This window comes from Buteo buteo, chromosome 8, assembly GCF_964188355.1.
Source record: "Buteo buteo chromosome 8, bButBut1.hap1.1, whole genome shotgun sequence".
Classification (NCBI taxonomy): domain Eukaryota; kingdom Metazoa; phylum Chordata; class Aves; order Accipitriformes; family Accipitridae; genus Buteo; species Buteo buteo.
Window position 1 is genome coordinate 38,540,266 of NC_134178.1, and position 24,266 is coordinate 38,564,531.

At 39.4% G+C, this 24,266-nt stretch overlaps 1 protein-coding gene across 1 annotated transcript; it reads right to left on the bottom strand.

Annotated features, from left to right (window-relative positions):
* Positions 1 to 4,957: 4,957 nt before the first annotated feature.
* Positions 4,958 to 24,113, bottom strand: CEP97 (centrosomal protein 97). Its single transcript, XM_075034160.1, has 11 exons — positions 23,954 to 24,113; positions 20,578 to 20,720; positions 19,087 to 19,245; positions 18,584 to 18,685; positions 17,911 to 18,024; positions 16,727 to 16,893; positions 15,308 to 15,472; positions 14,301 to 14,434; positions 13,041 to 13,785; positions 11,889 to 11,964; positions 4,958 to 11,147 (listed from the first exon to the last, which is right to left on the bottom strand). The coding sequence occupies exons 1-11, from the start codon at positions 24,006 to 24,008 to the stop codon at positions 10,431 to 10,433; spliced, it is 2,577 nt and encodes an 858-aa protein (XP_074890261.1). The 5' UTR covers positions 24,009 to 24,113; the 3' UTR covers positions 4,958 to 10,430.
* Positions 24,114 to 24,266: the final 153 nt, after the last annotated feature.

Here is a 24,266-nt window from a genome sequence, read left to right on the forward strand (position 1 = left end):
GAAAAAGACAGTATCTTAAAAGATACTTGGTATTGACTTTTTCCTTCTCAATACATAAAGTCCATCAATTTTACAGCAGTCTCATTTCTCTTCACTCTTCCTTCATGAGCCATGCAGCGTGTCAAATTCTGCTACAGACTCTTCAGTTCAAACTGAGACCCAAGGCAAAAATAATTTGTGTGCTAAATGCCAGGCATAAGCCCATCTCTGTAACATAACAGGACTCGTGCTGGGGGTGAGGGGATAGGAATGACAACAATGACAAAACCTGTGCTCTTCACAGGAAATAGGTACTGCTATGCTATTCTCTGCCACATTTTACATTTCACCAGCCCTCAGTGATAGGAAGGGATCCCCACACTACTTTTCTCCATAAAGTCTTCCGTTATTTTTGTAGTTAGTCTTGAAGAAGACCTAATAATGAATCAAATGTGCTTTTCTAATCTCTAACATGGTAAGCGCTTTGGCATAAAGAGGCCATAAACTGATCACTGAACGTTTGCCCCCCCACTTTGTAGAAGGGTCCTTGTAAAAGGCTGTTTGGTTTTAAGTTATTTGAATGTCAATGGCTTTGGTGCAGTCTGTTCCATATGCAACACCTAAATGTCATTAGCCCCCAAAAACTACAGCTTCAGCAGCTGTCACTCACCTTGCATCCCTCCCAGTTTATCACACCAGAAGCACTTGGCAATTATTTTTAGATGAGTACAGAAATATAGATAGTGAAAAAGAATCAATCTTTCCTCATTTCTTTTTCCAGAATTACATCCAGTAAGGTGAAGTTATGCTGGGCCCTTGGCTCCGTTGCCCTTCTCTCCCTTACCTGCAAATAATCTTCAATAGTACACAGTATATAGGTAATGCATCTGGGATTACTGAACTGATTCTTAATTATAGGCAAGTGTTGGGGAATGCTTTGGTTTACCCCTTGAGGCAAACTAAACATGTGTTTGTGCTCAAGTGTGACGAGATTTAACAAACAATGCATTGGACAGAGTCCTGGACAGAGTCTGCAAAGAGCACAACCCACCCTGCTCCCTTTCTATACTCATCTTCGACCAGTCCCCTTTTGCCACATTACCCCTGTATCACTTCTCCACTTTGCTTTCCACTTACACAACCATCCAGTGTTGTCCCCCCGCAGTTCCTGGAACTACAAGTTTCACTCTGACCTTGCACAGAAGTGTAGCACGTCCCCTGGTTTCAGGCATAGCAACAACTAAGGTATACTTTACTTGGTTGGAAAAAGTCTTTTGCTGATCCGGTGCTGCTCAGACCCTCTTCACGTTATCTAATGCTTGTAAAGGGATAGAGATTCTGCCAGAAGAATCCTCTTCCAGCTTCCTCAAGTACTTTCCCAAAAGGTTACAGAGAAGCTTGCCTACAGGCACCAAGCAGCCTTTCCACTTCCCTTCTGCAGCAGCGAATCTGCTGCAGATCCTCCCTCAGGCAGCTGTGCTGCATTCCCCGCTCCAGGGACAGGCAAAAGCACAGCTTCCCATTGCTGCCAGGTAGTTCTGTTCCCCTCTGGGACTAACAGAAGCTCTTCCAGGACTCTCTTTCCATTTCTCCACCAGACAATGAGAGTGGCCACAGCCATCTCAGCCGAAGGCTGCCTGAAGCACATCCAGTGAGTTTAACATTGGCAACTGCTGCAACAAAGAAGGGAAAGCAACAGAGAACGACAAATATGAAAAGGCAGGCAAGCAAGGTAGCTTACCTGTCCTGCTAGCAAAAGAATAGCTACTTCATGCGCTTAAGACTCTCAATATCTGTGAGTAAAGCCAGAGAATCAAAGTCCGAAAGGACAGCCAGTCTACTGCAGAAAAGGTATCGAAACTGGGAACAAGCAAACTGCAATGAGGAGAGGACAAGTGAATGAACCCCACCCCAGGGAGCTCAGCACTACAAGACGGCTGTGGAGTGGATCTTGAAAATACAGGCTCCAAAAGCACATGCATTTGCCTTTAATTTCAAGTTGAAGGGGCTGTAGGAGCTAATGATGGAAGGAAGAAAAGAGTTCAGGCTGTAGTTTCTCAATGTCTCCTGTTTCTCCTCAGGTCCCACAGCCTCTACACACATAAGCAGTGGCAACCTCCTCAGCTCATTTTCCAAGCACTTCCCACACCAGAAAACATGCTGTAAGTTCTCAAGAGACCAGAGAACTTCAGCTGGTGTAATAAAAACGGACAGGACGAGACATCACAAAGGCTGCTGCTTGAAGGCAGTTTAGCACAATGCTAACAAAACAGCCCTGGCTGCTAAACTGCTGTTCCTCACAACCCTACACTGTTTGAGAATTGTTTAGGCTTTTGTAATGGTTTATTGCTTTCAGCCCAATACATGAATACAACATGCCACAGATTTTAAATTTTCCAGTGCATCCTTCATGATCGTAGGCTTTCCAGTTTTTACAGACAAACTGAAGAGTCTTGGAAGTCAAAGGCTATGACTGGTTTCATTTGGGCATCCTGTACACAATTTTCTGCTATTTCTTCCCTTGGTCAATGTTGTCTTGCACATATCAGAAAGAGCAGCTGTGCTGGTTTTGGCTGGGATAGAGTTAATTTTCTTCATAGTAGCTAGTATGGGGCTATGGTTTGGATTTGTGCTGGAAACAGTGCTGATAACATAGAGACGTTTTCATCATTGCTGAGCAGTGTCAAGGTCTTTTCCGCTTCTCACCCCACTCCACCAGTGAGAAGGCTGGGGGTGCACAAGTTGGGAGGGGACACAGCTGGGACAGCTGACCCCAACTGACTGACCAAAGGGATATTGCAGACCCTATGACATCATGCTCAGAATATAAAGCTGGGGGGGAAGAAGACAGAAGGGGGGGACATTCAGAGTGATGGCATTTATCTTCCCAAGTCACCATTACACATGATGGAGCCCTGCTTTCCTGGAGATGGCTGAACACCTGCCTGCCGATGGGAAGTAGCGAATGAATTCCTTGTTTTGCTTTACTTGCGTGCGTAGCTCTTGCTTTACCTATTGAACTGTCTTTATCTCGACCCATGAGTTTTTCCTCACTTTTACTCTTCCGATTCTCTCCCCCATACCACGGGGGGCGAGTGAGTGACTGGCTGTGTGGTTCTTTGTTGCTGGCTGGAGTTAAACCATGACAGCAGGCAAACAGGATCTTGGCAAGGAAAAAGGGGATGGACTTGAGCAATCTGAAAACCCTCACACATTCACAAATTCTATCAGAAACTACTTGGGCTGTACCTGAAAAGGTCCTAGCAATCCTCAAGAAGTCCCCACTGGGACAACAGGTACAATTGCCCAGGGTGGCATCTTAACTTTATTGGTCTTGGTGTTCCTAGACCAAGGACCATGCTGGATTACTTGCAAGATTTGTGGCAGTCACATGCATCTTTCCAGACCCATAAGTTATGATGGAGTGTCACAAGGGACACGCCTGAAAATATCCTTACGTATAGGCAAAACCTGTGCCAAGCTACAGCCAGAAAATAAGAATGAGCTCCATCAGAGATATGGATAAAGTCGAGGAAGCCCATGTATTAAAGTCTGTCAAGATCTCTATGTGCTGTCCCATGTAGGCCAAAGTAATACTCCCTTCTACCTATACCCCAAATTGATGCATTATATCACCACAGATCATTCACAAATGGAGTACTATGGCTCAAAATCAATGATGTACTGATACAAGCTGTACTTGGACATAATGTTTTGTGCTTTTGCAACTCTATCAATACAGTAGAGAAAAATTAGTTTTCACACTGTAACACCTGAGTGAAGGGGAAAGATACCTCACCTACCATCTGGACATAATGTTCTATAGAATTAACAGGAGTTTTTCAAACCACACCGTCATACACAAAAGAAACTTAGCTCTTGGCATATGTAAGGATTTCAGCCCATAAAATTAAAAGTAACTACTTCCATTTGAACAAAATGGGGTCTGTCCACTAGATATATTTATCCCTTTATTTTCCAACTCTAGCCAAAGAATTTAATGTCCAATCTTATTACAAATATGAATCAAAAACAGGGACAAGAGGGACCTTCAACCTGAGCTCCTGAAGTGTTACGGTTACTATCCCTACAACACACAGCATTTAAACTTAATAGAGCAGCTTTAAAGTCTTCACTCAAAGAGAAAACAGCAATGTTATTGTCTTTTAAGACTTAAAGTGAAGTCACTTTAGCTATGTTTTTTCTTTCTTTCAAATATCTTCACAGAAGGACAAGAGTAGTCTCACTTAAAAACCTCAGCTAATTTCTTCAGTATAAGGAAGTGGAAACACATAGTAAAGAGTTAAAAAAAATGCCCAGTAACCTCCATGTGTGAAATGCAAGTTAAGCAAATCAAAGTGGGGTTTTTGTTTGGTTGGTTGGTTTTGGTTGTGGTTTTTTTTTCCTTTGGGATGACTCTCCTGCAGTAAAACATGACTTTCACATATATCTGAGCTCCTGGACTGTTTGTCTGGTAAAGCCTGAAAGATGTTTAATTAATCTTCATTTATTTAAGCACACAGCAGGTGTCTGACCAAACCAAAACAGTAGGAGAGGGAATAACACGCTTTGCAATTGTATTTCTTTTGATAAGCCCATGGCCTTAACTGTCTTTCTAGAAAGCTCTGTACAGAATACTGCTGCATCTTTTAATTTAAACACAGTAGGCAATTAAGAACATGAAAGAGAGGGCCAGTGATAGAAACAAAGGACTGCAAATTATGAATACCAATTCCAGTGGCCTCTACTAATCAATTGGTGTATAAATTTCAAGCACCCTACCACACTCTTACTGTTTTCAACAGTGAAACAGTGGGCCATTAGATGCTTCAGGTGTACCAAATCATGAATGCTAATACTTACCTTGTCATCACCATTTTGTATTTCTAAACTTTCTATCTCCAAAAGAGCCCTCCAATCATAAGACAATGACTATTAGCTGTAAGAGTCAGGATCAAGTACAAATTAACATTTTCAATAAACATACAAATCATTTATTTAAAATTCAAAACTCAGAGGTACAAACAAAATATTTAAGAAACAATAAATCCAGAAATGTAAACACTTATAGAAAATATATGAACTGTACCAGTTTAACCACCCCCATTCTTCACAGAAAATGGTGAGAAGTTGAAAGACAAATCAATGCCTAATTGTTCTTTTTTCAGATTCTAGTTTAGAGGTAGAATACTACTGTGAAAGACTCAACAAAATTTAGTTCAGCAGAATTATGCTACAAGTGAATTTGGCCCATATACTTATAAATGTAATGAAGCCAAAAAAGAAATTTCTTATTGAGAGCTCTTATACAATAAAATTTGGCATGGCACTTTCTAAAAGATAAAGCACCTTTCCTCATAAATACTGTTTTATGCTTTTGCAAGTAAAGGATCCTGTGCTTTTTCCATTACTGACATAAAGAAAGCATTTAAAAATAGAAAGTCCCAACTTTTTGGCAGGTGTATAGAAAGCAAGTGTTTCTCAGTAACTTGGCCTAGAAAGCCAAACTGGGAAAAAAAACCCGTAACTATGAGAAAAAAGACTTTTTGAAAGACTTTATGAATACTTGATGCTTACTTATTTGGGTGGCACAGTCCTCAAGGGGAAAAAAAAATAATTAATACAACAGGAAAAAAAAGCCTCTTTTCCACTAGCTAAAAGCAGGGGAACTGACTAGTTTCTATGTATTATTGTTATTCAGTCAGCCTCCACTAAATGCTACAGTTCTATCCTCTCAGGAAAAAGTATATGTGTGAGACACACTGTAACTTCGAGTCCAGTAAAAGGTACCCAGGTAGTCTCAAAGGAATGTATGTTCTATTTTTGTTCATCGAACAACCGGCTACAAATAGAAATTAAGATTGGAGTTCTTCAGACAATATATACAAATTCATAAAAACCAGGAACAATTTGCAAGCTCAATGACATACAAACATTATTCAGAAAAAAACCAAACAAACTTGTTTTCTTATATACAGACTGGCTGCTAAGTGCATTATTTAAATTGCTGCATGCAAATAGTAGAATCTACGGTTGGTTAAGGAACTTAACTATAAACAAACTGTTAGGCTTCTGCGATTTAGTTTAACAAGGACTTTCTCAAGTATTTTCTGAAAGATATTTGTGTTTTAGAAGCAAAAAATTTAGAATTGCAGTCTTAATGCCTTCTTGCTTCGCGGAATAAGAACACTTCTGGAGATGTAAATATGATAAAATCCCAATTTAGACAGCCAGTTCACAAGGACTCAGCTTAAGCATGACCCTGCTTCTTTTAAGGAAATGAAAGCAGAGTTAGGCCAATGTTCAGTACCTTTGAAAAATTCCATCCTTGCCACACATACTTTGTTTACAAAATAGCACCACACAGGAATAGTCACCACAAAAAAAAACCCAAAACAGTATAGTTGCTGCATTCATTCAGCAGCATTCCATAAATTTCCTATTCACTTAAATGACAGTTTTAGGTACTAAAACCAGAGTTGTGACCATTAAGCTTAGTTCATGGAAGAAGGCAGAAATAGAAATCTACTTACTGTCATTAGTGAGGCATTGCCTTGTGGTTTTCTTTTGTAAAGAAGTTACCTTACAGAAAGGAATCAATACAATCCAAATACCTTAAAAAAGACTTGAAATATAAAATGTGAACAGGCCTGCTTTCATGATATTCTTCTACCTTTCCAAATACCATCTGGAACAGTGTCTATGAAATATCACACGCAATAGAAAAAAAATGCATTCTTGATTACATGAAAGATTGAAATATGTAAACTATAAAAATAATTGGGAGAAAACTGAAATAGCAATCATGAAAGAGCTGGTGCTACCACCACAGACTAAACCTGAAAACACATAAAAATACATTTCCACCTTCCTCCTTGACTCTACCTTCAGAAAAGCAGGCAAAAAGAGTAATTTCTGCCACAGACTAGCTAAAAAGGTTTGCATGTGCCAAGCACCTCATTTTGGACAAAACTACTTGCATGGTACAGTTTAAATAGTTAGTCTGAGCTATATTTAGCTGATTTTTCTGAAGCAAATTAAAGAAGCACTTGAACTGTACTCACGGCAGAGCTGACAACATTGCCTGACAAATAACCATTAGGAATCGCTTCCGTCAGTGCTGGAAGATGAGCCCAGGACAAAGTGTAACAGACAAGCTTTCCTTCTACAAAGTACATTCTTCTGTTGAATATGAAGCCTTGCAAAAGGAAAATGCTGAAAGACATACAGTATTAATACAGGAAAATTTCAGACATGGATTTTCATCCATTAGGCCTCCCAATTCGTTTACAAAACTTCAATCATCTCCAAAGGGAGCTCTGCATCCCTATCCAGGTAAAATAGTATTACATACCTAGATAAGAAAACTTATACAGACAAAGAAGAGTAAATGTTAAGCCATATACTAAACTATGATATCTCCATATCATGATTTTTTGAGAGCTCAAAATGGACTGAAAGAAGCCATTTTTAAGTATATATCCAGTTTGATTTTTTTTTCTACTCTAACCCCCATTATGTCTTTCCCTGTATGTATTTTAATGGTCAGGATGAAAATATTTTGTGTATATACAAACTAATTACATTTAACCCTGTAAAAACTAATCAAAAACTTCACCATTCTTTGTGATTTCCATATATTTAGGCAACTCATCTTCTACACATGCAAGATACTTCTCAGAACATCAGGGGGAAAAAAAAATAATCTTTTGTATTCCACAGCTTCCCCAAATGAGTAAAGTAAAGCTGATTATATGTCAGTACACATTTTGCTGTACCTTCATAAAATCACTTTTGGATATACAGGTTACAAGTTAAAAAAAGCCAGCAGTTGACCTAGGCATTAGTTAAAATAAGACATCTTGTGTTTGTAAGCCCTAATAACAGAAGAAATGTCAAGAAACATCTAGAGTTTCGATGAAAAATTAAGTTTCACCAAGTTTTCCCCCTTTGACACCTCCAAAATTAAAGTTGTTTCTCCTCTTCCTAATTCTGCAGCAAAAGTAACAATAATACAAAATAGCAAAATATGTATGGTCCCTCAGTGTCCTCAGTAAGTGAAACATTTTAATCCAGACAGTGGGCCAGTTTCTCCCAGGTTTTGCATATGCTAATACAGCACTCTGACACGAAAGAGAACTTAGTGTTTTATTACACCTAAACACTGCCTCCAGAGTGTAAGGTCCAACAACTGTTTCACAGACAGAAATTATTTCACTCTCAAAACCCAAAGAAAGTCTCCTTAAAGGTTTATATGAGTTGTTTTTTTGTAACAGATTGACAGTCAAAGAGCCAAATCCTATGAATTGCAGAGATCTCCAAGCATGGCAGATTGAAATCCAAGTTGAGAACCTTCAGAGGACAAGGGTATTATCAAGTACACACTTCCTCACACAGTTAGTTAGATGTTGTGATACATTAAATGCACCTGTACCACTTTCAATACCCAGGCACGCTCATGCTTTAAGATCTAATTATGAATATGGTTATGCTACAAATGTGCTGTAACTAGACTGAGTTAGAAAGATAGCACATTAAGAATCTACCACCTCAGCTGCTGGTTTTTTTTTTTGTTGTTCAGCTGTTTTTTTAAAATGCTCTCACATATACAAGGCACAGTTAAATGTCAGCTTGACTGCAGTTATAGCTCTTTTGAGAAGTTAGTGCCCAAGAACGTATTTTTTGGGGGGTGGGGAAAAAGTGATGATGGCTACTCTGTATAGAGGCAAGCTTTATTCTTCCAAGGTGAACTTCACCACTGGGCAGATGGCTGGTACAAGTCCAATACACCATTTATATTCTAAATAAAGGCTATTTTGAGGCCTCAAGCCGATACTGGCCTCATGCCAAACTCCTGAGTAGTGATAAATTTCAGCTCAGAACCTAAAGTAGATAAGGAACCAAAGCTTTTAAAAAAATTAAATTATTTTGCATGGTAACATGGCCATAAGAGTCACTTTAAAACAGCACTAGCTGATTTTAACGACACCATAGCACCAGAAGTTAACCTGTGCATTCGGATAATTATAATATAAATGTGTCTTTATATCTAAGAAGTTAATATTAGCAAACTACTGAAACACTGGCTTTCCAGTGCACATTGTAAAATGTAGTATTAGCAAATTGAACTGACCCCTAGAAGTAAAAATGTCAGCTTTTATTTTACTAGTGTCTACCACAAACAAATTTGTGCATGGCAAAACAGATTTCCCTTGCCACTTCTGCGGTACACTAACATACCTGATCTTTTTCCATTAAAAAAACAACATAGCAACGGCTAGGCAAGATACAAACCCTATTGCTTGCCCAGTGTTTAAGTGGAAAGCATAGCCCAGGTAACTTAGCACATTTACCAACAGGGAAGAAATACAGCTTTTTATCCACATCCAATTAGAATGTCAAATACTGGACATACGGAGGAAAAAAACAAACAAAAAAACAAACAAAAAGCCCAACAAAGATATCAAGAAATAGTTTTAAGTCATGGCATTTGCTTTTAATATTTATACCTGTAGATAGAAGTAATTGTGATCTATCAAATGCACTAATGTCTTGAAAGCCATACAGATCCAAATCCCACAATGCCATTAGCATCCTTGTGGAGGCAAAATATATGCCACCACGCCTGCTGCTGTAACCCAGCAGCGCAATCTTGGAAACTTGGATTCCCAAATCACATGCCCTTTTGAAATTCTTATTTAGTAAAGGCTGCTACTGGTTCCACTTTGAGTCTTACCTGAGAAAGCAGGGAAATTCAACCCCAGGGCAAAAAAAGGTCAAAGTTTGTCTGAAGCTCCCTAAGGTCTCACTCCTATAAGTCCTTGTTTCAGTGCATATGTAAATGACCTAATTTCTAGCCAGCAGCTTCAAGTAAATGACAAAAAGAAGTCACTGACTTGGACACTGATTTCATGGAATGCATCTTTCAAACACTGACCAAACTACTCTTGTTAAAGTCAAAAGAAGTCTGAAAGGCAACTGCTTTCACCTTTCTCATCAGGCTGTATCCATACGCACACACTGCCTATGCTGATGCTGTTTCTTCCCATATTGTTTCCTTCTCTTTGCAAAGTAGAACTCAATTCTGCTTTTTAGAAAAAAATGCAAAGACTTACTAACACATTCACCAATGTGAATTTACAGCAAACGCCTCCCCCCCCAACACTCCCAATCTTCAGAAATAATTTAATGGAAGCCAGTTATTAAGATATCAGTTGTATGTTTGAAAATAAAGTGCATAATGACTGTCACTGAGAACTTTCCTGATTTCAGGTTAGCACAGTTAGTGTCAGTCCTCAGCAACACCAATAAAATACTAATTAAAACATAAATTGGTAACATGAGTAAAAATCTGAAACAGCACACATGAAAAATAAGTTTTGTATAAATGGGAAAAAGAAAGAGAAAGGAAAGTGAAATGGAATCCCTAGTCCTTTGTGGAACTAAGCCTACTATACAGCTATCCCAACATGCAGCATCTGAAATGAAGAATCGCAGTCTGTTTGCTTCCCTTCTGCTATTCCCGAATTCAGTTTGCAGCTTTCTGGTGTCTGACCAATTTCACCTCGGGCAGGGGAAGATGTATCTTGAGGGAGATCTACAAAGACAGTGTCAGATGAAGAATCTTGGCTTTCTGGTGAAACAGCAATTTGTGGCCAGCTACCCTCTGTTTCCTCATTGCAATCTGTCCCTTCGTCAGCCTCTTCCAGCTGCTGAACAGATTTCAAATACTGTTGTATTAGTCTGTTGTCCTGTTCACTACTAGAGCTCTCTTTACTTTGCTCACGTTCCCCATGGCCATCCTCTACATCTGAAGAATAGGCTGAAACAGAATTGCCACATTGTTTGACAGTTTCCATTGAAAGAGAGCTCTCAGTTCCTTCTGTTAAACTCTTTTCAGAGCTACACAAGTCACTGACATGAGTTTGATCAGCCATAGAAGAATGAAAACCAGAATCTGGGAACTGCAACAAAGACTTTTCCTGAAGAACTTCACTAGCTGGAACTAAACAAGCAGAACTAACATCTGGTGCGGTTTCTTGCTCAAGTGTGGATGATCGAATAAATGGTTCGGATGAACAGAAAATGCTGGCTGAAGGGATCCCAGGTTGCCAAGTGGCACCTAAATTCTGTGTTACTGAAAGGTGCCATTGTTGAAGGGATTTAACCTGTAAAGTATAGAGAGAATTTCATTATGAAATGCAAGTAAGAAAGTACTTTGATTTCTAGAGTATTTCTTGCAATGAGCAACAAAGCTGTAGTATAAAATTTAAGACCGAGTGAACTAACAAAAGGTTTGCTATACCTTTAGGGAAAATATGTTCTTCCCACTGTTAAATAATGGGTTTTAAACCTAGATGCCCAACACTGACAGAGCACACAAGCCTCCCAGTTCAAGTACCTGAAGAAAAAGGAATCTGCTCTTAAAGACAAAAAGGATGAGGAACCTTTATGAAATAACCCATGCTTAAGAAAACAGTCAGTCTTGGTTTTGGAAGAATAGCTTATTAGAAGATGTATTAATAACTTTTCTGCTTTAGAGATTAGCTGCTCACAAGCAACATAGCTTGACACCATTTCATTTGCCCTAGGCATCTAGCAGTCACATCATTCTTCACACTTCTGCTGCATTTATTTAGCTTTCCTTGCATTTTGTCCTCCTCCTCACACCAGGCTATAATTTAGCCTTCTGTAACAAAACCAGTGTTCTTGCACTAACACTTCTGAATGTTATTTTCCCCTAGAATACCAGTATAGCAAACAACGTGGCAATTAGATTCTAATAAGATACCCAAGTCATCACTGGAAAAAATTAACCATATTGACTATCACTTCAGGATCTACAGTATGAAATAATGCCTTTGAAATCCATATGCAAGCAGAAAAATAAGAGGACTAAAACTATTTACCTGGTTCCAAAGAAATCTGACAGCTTCCTCCTGTACAAGCCTCTGAATCTTATCTTCTTCTCTTTCTTTTCTTAGTCTGCAAGAACACACATCCAAATTTATGCAGCTTAAATAAGCAACATTTGGATAACAAGATCAACAATACAGAAAAATGCCTACTTATGTAACAGCACTCTTGAAAGATACAACAGAGCCTAACATTAAGACATTACTGCAGTCTGGCTTGCCACCAATATCCAGCTGCTGACTTCAAGTTTCTCTTTCAGAGTTACATTAAGATTCTGCTTCCTTTTGCTGCCGCACATTTATTGACGTGCCAATACTTTAAGTATCTTCTTGTAAACTGAACCTGAGCTCTTCAGTTTTTCCTGCACAAAAAAAACCCCAAAATAGTGCTTCTTCATTTCAAATTATGCTCTCCCCAACTGATATCACTTTGATGTAGGTATGATGTGTAAGCATTGGGAGTTTCTAGAAGTTCACTGAGGGCTCAACCTGGTTCACAGAACTTTTGTCAGCTGTGATAGTAAAGGAAGAGAGCCTGTCAGACCGCCAGTTCCCAGGCTGATCCAGAAAGATACTAACTAAATCCACAATTTATATCTTACAGATTGCGGAACTCTGATAATGATCTCCTCCAAACATGGATTCATAGAATAAAAAAAACCACACCAAAACCAAAAACAGAACAAAGCACAGAATTGCATTTTAAAATTTTATCATGCAAGGCAGAGAGAATTCTTCTTTTCACCAGTATGAGAGGAATGACTCTCAATATAGACACTTCATTTATAGACTCTGTAATTGCTAGGAGACAAGTTAAAAAAAAAAATTAAAAAAAAAATCACACTTCGCAATTTCCATTTTGGTTATGCAGTGAAACATGCAAGTCCTGCTAAATAGAGGAATAGAAAAATGCATTCTAACCCAACCCACTCATAGAAGACACTTTGAGAGTATGAACAGCTATGTGCATAACTGTGTTTATCTTACAGGAAGAGATCTTCTACCATAATAATAGTTTTATATTACCGATGCTGGGTTCGACTATGAGTAGTTATATCAAGACCCACTTATGCCTGTTCTGAAATATCCTGGAACTATGGTTATATTCATTCAGATTTGAAAATACACAGCATGACCTTAACTTACTTTTCTATTTCATCAGTTAAGCAAATGATGTGCTCCTGCATTCTGTTTAAGCGAATTTCATACCGCACTTCCTTGGCTCGGGGATGGTAGTTCCTCGTGTAAAATCCTCTCCAGCAGGCTTGAAGCTTGGTAGCTGCTTTAGCCATTCTTTGCAGTTCAGCTGCACCTTGATCAACAACAGCTAAGGAATCAGAACTTTCTCCTGTCATCTGGTCAGGACAGAGAGTTGTAACTCCCGATTCAGCACCCACTGAGGTGCTGGGATGATTATGCAGAACTTGGTCTTCAGAGGATGCTGAACAGTTGCTAGTATTAGCAGTCAAGCTCGCTGTTACTGGATCAGCAGAAGGCAACAGCATACTCTCTTTGATATTCTCTTGAGTTTCCACACTTTCCACTGCTCTGTTTGAGTGCTCTCTTGTAACACATGAAGTTTCTTGCTTGATAGTTGTTTCTCCACTATTAACATCTCTCTCACATTCGATCACTGTATCATCATCGTCTCCTAGGCCCAAAGTGATTCCATGTAGCTTCAGGTCTGAAGTAGGAGACACTGGAGCAACTGGCATGAAAGTAGACTCTGAGGATAAAAGGCTGCTGTTTAGTTTGTCTTCATCTGTCTGTATATCTTCAAGGTATAGCTCCTTGTGAAAACTTCTTTCAAGAAGAAAAGTGTTCTTTACTGCATAGGAATGATCATCGTTTGCACTTGGTCCAACCCAGGAATTCTTCTGGACGATAGGTTCTAGATAGGCAGAAAGCCATATTTAAAAGTGTCATAGTATTTCAATAACGTATCTTCATTTAATTCACAGGAATTCACAGGTTGCTTTAGATAGTTAGAACCTGGGTGTGTAAGATGATCTAAAAATGCTAGTAATGAAAAGCATTATTTCTATATGACAATAAAGACAATAACTACTTATCACAGTAACATCCACAAACTTTGCAAATACTGGGTACAATTGCATAAACTGCCTCCCCCTGGAGAGGTTACACTTTTATCAGATGGAACAGTCAAAGGAATAACTCTTTAGTTTATTGGACTGTGTTTTTCACCTAATCTTACTAGCATTTCAAGATACGAACAAGCATGGAATGTATTTTTAGAAAACAAAGTATAACTTCAGTTGAAAACCTCAAAAAGTCAATAGAGTAAAATAATAACAGGGCCTTGCTCTGAAATTCTCTCCACAAAGTTATCTATGTTCAAAAAAAAAAAAAATAAAAAATCATTATTTCCACAGGTTAGTTTCTTACCACTTTCAAGAACTATCTGTGGCGGCTGGGATGGACTGCTGTGTTCATAAGCAACTGGCAGTGTTTTGTTGGGAGCAGAAGATGTAGGTGGACCTTCATTTTGGTTTTGATGCATCAACTGCCTCTGGTGGAGCCTAAGCACAGAGTTCCAACAGATTTTATATTTCTTTTAAACTTTTTAGTACAGAAGACATCTAAAAGAAACTATCAACTGCTTTAAAGGAAACAAGTGATCAAACGATTCTAAACTAGTTATGCAGATCCCTACACATACAAGACACTAACAGGACTACTGACAAAGTAGGGGATTGCACAGACTGCTCCTGTTCCCCTTCTTCCTGTCCCTTTTTCTTCATTACATGTACATGTATCAAAAAAAAAAATATCCAACATGCAATTCTGACTGTAGACTGAAATATTTCCACATGCAAGGAAGGTATGCAGACATTTTAAGTGTCTACTGCAGGTTACATTATGCTTGTATGTGTAGAGGAATTTAAGGAACAGAAGGAGTGTCTTTTACATTTGAAAATTACTTAATCAAGGAAAGGGTGTCCTTGTTACCAAAGGGACAAAAATCCTAAGAGTGAGCAGCTGCATGGTGCTCAGTTGCTGGCTGGGGTTAAACCATGACACAAATCAACAAACATTGCCACAAATATAAAATCATCCTTTACAAACTGAGAAAACACACAGGTTGTTTCAGCCCAGCTAAATTCAAAGGTCATGAGGTAGAGGTCAGAAAGTCAAACTGCCTTATAAGTCATATACGTGTGTGCATATATTTTTTTTTTCTCAGCAAGCAGGAAAACACTCCTGCTGCTGCTGCTGTCTTGCCTTTCATTCCCCTCCAGGACATATCTTGTACCTCCATCACTCTTCCCATCTCCAGACCTCCCTGTTGCTTTGAAATACTTAAAAGGAAATCTTATTACATCTAACACATAATAAGACATATAATGTTCTCAGTTATATTCTCTGACAACAGAGAAACAAGAAGTTCTCACCTTTGCTTACTCAGTATTTTTTCCAGTTTGGCATCCTCTTCAGTCTGGAGACCGTATGTAGATACAAGAGGACAAACAGTAGCCAAGTACTGGACTAGCTGAACATGCTGCCCAGGTCGATATGATCTTCCTTTACCTTGACTGTAGAGCCATTCTGCTTTCAAACTGTTAAGAAGGGCAAAAAAGGTCACAATTAATGCATGGCATAAAACCCCTCGCTCTCCTTTGATTACTGTTCTTCTATTGGATACCTAAGAGCTAATCTACAAATCTAATCAAAACTTGGAACATGCACAGTGCCCAGAGGAACTGGGAATTTCATTACCAGAATAATGAATAAAGTATTCCCTCATATAAGCATTGATGAAACAAAAAACCTCTGACCAAAACTGTGCAGTCTCTGTTTTATCCGTGCGTAGTCTTTGGGCACTGAAAACACGTCTGTGTCAATGAATTTATCAGCAAAGCTTTCACAGAAACAGAGAAGTTCACACAAACATGCAGAATAGGCACAGAGAGCAAATCTTGCTGAAAGTATTCAACAACTGAAATCTTTTTTTCAATCAAATGCTCTTCAGTCTGAGAACACTTAATATAATATATCTATATATAATAATACAGTTAATATAAAAAAACCATTACTCATGAAAAAAATTTCTAGAATTCTTACAGGCAACTTTTGGGGAAAGTCATAATATGTTATGATGAAACAGAAACAGAATTGGCTTACCTTTGACCAAAAAGGCAGCTTATTTTAGTAATGGGGAAAAAAAGACACTAATGTCCTGGCATATGTTAATGTATTGGACTAGAATGTGTTTATACTGGATAATACTTATGCTTGGAGTGTTCTGATGTCAAGAACTTTAAGAAGATGTCTCCATTGTCATACAGATATCATAGTGATATAAGGACCACAATGATACAGTAACAAGTGATTTGAGCAAAGTAACATTTGACTAATTGATACAAAAAATGCCAAATCTAGAAATGCACGTGCAAATCAGGCCCTTTATAAAAGGGCATGCTTGAGCTTCCCCCAAGATAATAGCTTTAATATCTGCTGATTGTCCCATTCTGCAAAGTCAAAGAGGCTGTAAAGCTTGGAAGGGGTAGCAGACCATTGGTAAATTGCTACCACAGTTTTGCTTTGTAAAAGTGCTACTGTGAGTTGAGTAACAAAACAAAAGCTTAACTTTATACTTCTACTTTTGATCTTGCATAACAATTCCAGTGTAAAAGATGAAAAATTTAGCAAAAGCAACAATGTTAAGTCGCCTGTATCTCATGTGGCTGTTACCAAGACAAACGGAATTTCAGATCATTAGCACTTGTCCATTTTTTTATTACATAAAAATGCTATTTCAGCTTAGCCAAACTTTATTTAATAATTTTAGAGATTTTATACTATTATGTCACCTTTCCTTCTGAGAAATCACATATCCATCAAGAACTTTAAGGTTCAGACACCAGCTGACAATATACGGCCTGTAGTCAAAGCCAGGGATAGAAGGTGTGGCCATCACACAAGGATTGTTCATAATTGACAACTGTTCCAATTGACGAAGAGAGGCCAGGAAAGAAACCTTGAGAAAACAAGATATATTTGTTAACTGAACAGAACCCATCAAATGCTTACAGAACATACTACATTTCTCCTAGTTACAGCTAGACATCTCACACGAAACAACATAGTTACACATACGTTTAAAATCACATTTGCTTTTTGACCATGAATATCTTCAAAGGACTTTCTACCAACTACTGCCATTTTCCCATTAATTCTCCTGTAAGTACTATACCCTTTGGAAAGTATTAGCTTCTCTTAAAATCTGGGAATGGGGCTTCATGTTTAGAAAGGTATAGTATTTCTACAATTCCAGTTCACTACAACAGGCATTGAGATTCTGACAAAAAAAAAAAAAAAAAAAAAAAAGGCAAACCAAAAAGCTGGAGAAACACTTTCTTGTATTGAAGAGAAATGTATTACAAAAACAAGATTTTTCTTCCAACATGGAAGTCCAGCTGACAGTTTTGGCTGCTACTTATATTATATTATACATATGATACATATATATATATGTCTACTTATATTTAAAAAACCCAAACAAAACAATAAAGACAAAAATCAAAGGCAGAATATCTGTTTCTCTTACATAGTGTGTTTGAGAAATAGATAAAATAAGACATTGGCCCAAAAATGTTCAGTTGCAACAAGTGCAATTCAAACCTCTGTTCTAAACACAGCAGCTGCAGAAGCCCTCTGCAGCAGTTAATCAGCTCAGCTTTCAACCTTCAGACAATCACGAAAAGCTCTCTGTGAATTTAGTCCTTAAAGTATACTTCTGACATCCTTGAATAATATAAAAACATAAAATAAAAAAGGCAAAGTTTCTTTCAAGGATAAATTTTAAAAGGTATCACCTAGCTTGTGCAGCTAATGCAAGTACAGTTATTACATAACTTTTAATAGTTAAAAGTTACTTCTGTCAACATGGGTTGTTTCAAAGAGAGCCCATTTTCAGTTACACCCTCAAAAGAATTATCCAACTATCTGCTTGCAGTCTACCTAAAGACAAGGTGATATATCTTCTATATCTTACCTCATTTAAGTCTCTGATTTCATTTTCTGCCAAAGAAAAAACAGTCAGATTCTGAGGTAGGCAAACAGGGGCAGTGCGAAGTGAAGTTATAATATTTCCATGCAGCAACAGAGTCTATAAAATAAAAATACAGTGATGAAATGTATGTTTGATCAAAATTCCCATGTTTTTGTTCAGGCAATACCTGCACAATACACACAAAGGAACCATAATTAAGGCTTTCTGGTATCATCAAAATTATTTTTGTTTATTCCACTAAGGGAAAACTAATTTTTATACTTCAGAGCAAAATCTTCTCATCTTAAAATGCAGAACTGAAGTATAGTCACAGTTACAAAAAATATATTTGGAAACATTTTTTTCTCTACAGTGTTCATGCTGAAAGAGTTAACACTATGTTTTGTTGTAATTCATGACAAGAGAACTAGAGCTAGGAACAAGATCTCACCATGTTATCTTTACCAAAATCATTAGAGTGGTTATAGAAAAATCACTGCCCCAGTTCCTGCAACTTTAAAATGAGGAAAAGAATTCTTACATGCTTCCCTCTAGAAATGATGGTGATTAACTAAAATGCTTTAAGAGCTAGTGAATGCTTTAACAGGCTGCAATTTTCAAAGCAAATTTATTTATGCAAAGAATGTAACAAAAACAGAGATAAAATAGCATCTACCTTCAGCGATGTAAGCTTGGAGAGATCACCTAATTGAGCTATGTTATTGTCTGACAAATCAAGATGCTGAAGAGATAGACAGTAATTGATTTGTTCAATGGCCTACAAAAATAAAGAAGTCAATTACTCACAGTCACTCTTTTTTAGTATTAAATAAAACCAGGTATCAATAATTATAAATTACTTTGAAAGCTAAAAACCACTGGATAAGTAATCCAAAGCAAACCCCATGTTTTTACACAGTTTCATTTTAAAGGTGATAATTCTTTTCCTATTTTGAGGACTATTTCCCAATTCTCATTACATTTTGATATCAAACTTTTTATTTTTTCCTAGACAATTCTTGTCCAAAAGTTGCCCTCTTCTGTTTCATAAACCAGTAGCTGCAAAACTTTATCATTTGTTCCAATCAAAACCAGAAACATATTCCAATTTCTCTGCAGCATTTTCCATATTTCTACAACACTAGATTCTGGAAAATGTATAAAGACTAAATGCTTTACCTTAAGGTTATTTCCTGCCAAATTCAGCCATTCCAGATGCACCAAATCCTTCAGCCCTTCCACATACCCAATACTATTATGAGGCAAGTTTAGCACCCGAAGTTTAGTCAGTTTTGCTACACCCATCATTCGCACCAAACGATTGTTGGCTACAGAGAGCTGCAGATTGAAACACAAATAAAAGAAACAGTTTTAACTATTAAACCGTGCAGACAGAATAGGCTTTTATTTTTAGCGGTTACAAACCTAATCCAACAGGAACTTCTTCAATCTACGTGTTCCATTTTCATGCACAAAACACAGACAAAAAACTGCAAGAGCCAGGAAAAAAATTACTGATCAAAGAAAGTAGTCTTCACAACTCACTCTGCAAACTTAAGAGGAAATTCTTCTAGCAAAAGATAAATAAAGGAGAACAAATGAGGAATTGTGTCATATGAAACTAAGTTTTTAAAATCAGAATTGCCAAATAATTGTGCAAATTGTTGCACCATTCCTGGTGTAAAATCATACTTACAGTCAATATGGCAGAGGACAAAATATATTTTACATGATTCTCAGAAAGGTCCTGTGCTAACAGGACTACAAATCACAAACTTTTAAAAGGATAAATCCTGATTAAACATACACATTAATAACATGACCACCAAGCTGGCAGACTGGTGAAGGTTTGTTGTAGCAACAAACTCCACCTCTCCTATCTCAGTTTAGCTTGTCTCTAGAAGCTGTTAGGTGACTTCAAGTCTGTCTGGATGCACTTTTAGTGACAATTAACATGGACTTATATAGCTTTGCCCCAGAGGGATTAATACTCTGATTTTTGCAAGCACCATGCACAGGCTTAATATTGTTATCTCTAATAACCTCATGAACTTAAATGGACTGCTGCTAGTATTATAATTAAGGATAAGCACTAGCGACATCATGGCCTACATGAATCAATATGTTAACAAGACTACACAGATCCCCTCCCTTCACATTTTTTTTTATTTGCTATTTCTATTTTAACCTAATCCACATGGCTTTTTTTCTTCTTGTGAATTAAGGCTACTAATCCTCTATCTTTGTGAAGAGTTCTGAAACCCAAATGGAGAGGAGAGTCCTGTATGTATGTCTGCATGTTTACAATTACATAGAGGAAAGATAAAGTTATTTTTAAGGTTACAAAGCTTAAGTATTCAAAAGCTAAGAATTACCAAAGTTGGGTTATCAGTGATTTTTCTAAGTGTTCTTATGACACCACCCCCATTAGGATTTATTTAGTTCATTTTTAATTACCTAGGTAACTAGCAAAATAGCCTCCCCCACTATCAACTGTAGAGCTACACTAAAAACAAAGCTTTCTATTTTAGTTAGCCGTCATTTATTTTCCTATGAAGACAGTAACTGCTAACTTACTTCAATTATATAATATGGTCTTAAAGCAGAAGTATTTTAATTAGCATCACAGTACCATTATTTCATAGCAAATTCAAGTCAAGTAACACTGACCTGCATCAGATTCCTGCATTTCTCCAAGTGTTCCAATTTAATTATCTGGTTTTTGTCCAGAATCAAAGTGTGAGTATCAGCATCACAGGGTAAGGTCGGACCCAGTTTTTGCAATCCTTGGCCTGACCAGTTGACTACCAAACCTTAGAAGAAAAAAAAAGGCGGGGGGAGGAAGCCCCAAAGTCAACACTTTACATATGAGAATATGAACTGAAAAAGCAAATCAGGTTACACACATTTGTTTTACAATGCATGCAGCTAATTGGCAAATACAAATTTACTTTGTTTTCTATGTAAAACTGAAGCAAATTACTTCAGACCAAACACATTAGAGTAACTGATCCAGTTACTGGAAGATATGGATTCCAGGCCCTATCCGAGTAAAGAACTCCGGTGGAATTCTGGGAAAGTCAGTAACAGATCCTCTGGAGTAGGAAACAGAGCAAAATTTCGGTAGCTAAATTTAAAAGTGTGATCCTCAAACCCCCAAACTTAAAAAGCTCCTAAATTTTTAAATTCTTCAAAGATTTCAAGTTTTGAGCAGCCTGACCACTACCTATCTCTCTGTAGGCACTCTAGCTAAATTCCTGCTTGGAGGCAAACCCAGAACGTGCCTAGCACACATCTGTAGGATGACACTCCACAAACAACATCAACCATACCTGTCACTAAAAAAAAAATAAAAAATAAATTTAAAAAGGGGAGAATTCTGGAAAAAGGTGAAGCAGCATCCATCCTTTCATCAAGCAGAAACCTGATAAGGATGCAAACCTACAAACTGCACCTTCCTGTAAGGTTCCATCAACCAACCTGCTAAAGTATTTGAAGATTAGGGCATTTAACTTGTAAATGTTAAATACCCATGTGATAGTCTTCAGCCAGAGGAAAATAAACAGCCTTACCATGAACAAGTCCTCAGAAAGCTAGACCATTGAATAAAAGCCTGCAGTTTTCTCTTTCCTCTTTCCCTCTCTGTATTTCAAAGGTAAAATATTAGTAGCCTACACCTTTTTTTTTAAAGTGCACTCTAGATGCAAACTCAAAGCAGAGGTTTCAGCCTGTGAAACCAAACCTGACACCTCTGTTGTCAGAAGTTGGATGCTTAAATTTCGGAAAAGAAACAAACTTAAGATTCAACCCTCCCTTTAAAACTTCCTATCAGATACTTTGAGACTTGCTCCCTTCTAGCAGTTTGCCTGCTACAAAACCTACTCTTAAGTATTTCACTATATCTAACTTATTGGGTAGGGAATGTGTCTAATTCAGAGCCAAAAATTCCACTCCAGGACTTCACGGGCCCAATCCCTGAGTGCATCTCGCCTTGGGATTTTGGTGCTTGTGTCCCCAAATTGTATTAATAGGCTAAATGTCCCACAAAACATTTGCCATCTACATGCAACCTGAATCACTGGGTACCCACAGTGACATCTACTAATAATAATTTTCATACATTAAGCCTCTGCTGTATGTTTTACATGCATACACCATTCTAGTGCTTGCTCTTCTCTTACTATCTACTCAGTAAATAATGCTGCCTTTTTCAGCAGCATGTTCCAGAATAGTGTTCTTATCCTAACATGCACTATATATTAACATTCTTACAGTTTGCAGGCTTTTGGGGTTTAGTTATGCTAGGGATGGAGACAAACATTTTTGGTGTACCATTTTGTCAACCAGAGAATATACTTTTCTAAGAAGCATCTCTGATGACATTTATTACATTTCCATTGCTTCTCAAATCCACAGCCACCTGAAGCACTCTGAAGAGCAGCAATGCAGATCCAGCAGTACCAGAAACAGTCACATTCCTGTCTTTGCACATTCAGGGAGAAGGTACCGCATGTTTCTCACTTAAGTGGCCACCTCTGCAACCACTTGGTCACTTTAACTAAACAGAGAAATTTTGCACATGCCTGTTTATCCAAGGGCTTGTTATGAAAATTCACAGCTGGCCCATGCCAACCAAGGAGAGAGGATAGGACCCACAGCATAGAATTACAAGAGTAATCCTTTTATTCATGCACATGAGGTGTCCCATTCAAACTGGGGCACCCAGAATGTGTTTTTACACATGGTTCTTATGCCTTTCAAGCATTCAGGTACAACTTTATTTGACTACTCACTACTTAACAAACACACACTACCAGGTGCAAAGAAACTACATTTCTATGGCATCATCATCCACCTGCTTCTCTACTTATCTAGACACCTCTGGAGTCAGTTGTGCTATAGTTACTTATCTGTGATGCCAGACAGCGGGAAGGTTTCGCAGAGGTGTTAGAGGAGCTAGCATGCTGGTGCTATCTCTGTTGTCTGTGGGTATCCTTTATCCTTTGTGGGCAGCTCTAAGTAAGATCCCTATTTCAAGGGTGTCTGTCCTCCTTGCAAGCAGCTGGGGTCCTTTAGTTTGCTTGCTGAAGCAGGACTGTTCAGTATACAATGAGAACTATCTATCTTGAGGAAGTGAAAATGATTTCATTATACCAATATGTCCTTATAGTATCCTTTGGGAATGAGATTGTCCTAACAGGCTCTCAGTACCCAGGAAAACGTTTCAGAATTGATTATTACTCGTTTGGCAGCTATGTACGTTAATAGACCTCAGAAGTTCACGATTGTTGCTCAGGCCTCTGCTCGCTCACTGAGCCCTTGAGCCTTCAAAGCCAGACTCGTATCGTTATAAAGCACCGTCCTTCCAGACGGAGGCAGGAAGCAAGAAACTGCATCCTCAGAGGAGAAGCTGTCTCCCAAGACCTCTCTGCCTTCCACTGCAGGAAAAAGGGGCCTTATTTCAACTCCTGGCCCACCTTCTACAGGGCTGCAGGCAAATCGCTCCTCAGGGGCCCTGGCCTGGGTAGGATGGACAGCCCCTCTCCGCGCCCCCCCCCCCCAAAACCCTGACCACAGCCAGAGCCAAACCCGCTGCCGAGCGGGGACCCCGCTCCTCAGGGCGGGCTGCCGGAGCGCGGGAAGCCGCGCCGACGCCGGTCTCCTCGCCCTCCGCCGCCCTGACCGCTCCCAGCCCCGCTCGGGGACCTCGGCTGCCGGCCGCAAGCGGGGAGGAGCGCGGGGAGCCCAGAAGGGAGCAGCCAAGCCGCCCCCTCACCCCCGAAAAGAGGGGGCGCGCCCCCGCCCCCCCCAGCCGAGCCCCCCCCGCATCAAGGGCCGCGGAGCCTTTCGGGACTTGTAGTCCGAACCCCCGGGCCGGCGGCCAGGGCACGGCCCGCCCCGCACTACAGCTCCCGCCGTGCGCTGCGCGCCCCCCGCCTCTCCGCCGCACACAACGGAGACCCAAACAAACCCCCGCCGGCCCCCGACACCTGCCACCCGGCCGCGCAGCCCCCGCCGGGCTCGCTGCCGCCCACGTTCCCCTTACCCCCTCCAGCCGGCGAGACAGCCTCGGTCCTGGCCGCAACCCCCGTCGCCGCCATGCTTCCCGCTTTGCCGACGCCGCCGGGCAACCGAGCGCTGGACGCCGATCGGTTGCCTCGCTCCGCGACGGGAAAATCGTGTCTTTTCTTCGCGGCGGAAGAAAAGGGCCCGCGTACGGAGCCGCCCGGCGGGATTTTAACCGAACGGTAGAAAACCCGGCCGGCGAGAGCGCTGCCGCTGGGTCCCCCGCCCGCCCCTGCAGCCGGGGCGGCGCTGCCTCCCCGCTCCCCGCTCCCCTCCCGTCAGGCCCTGCGCGG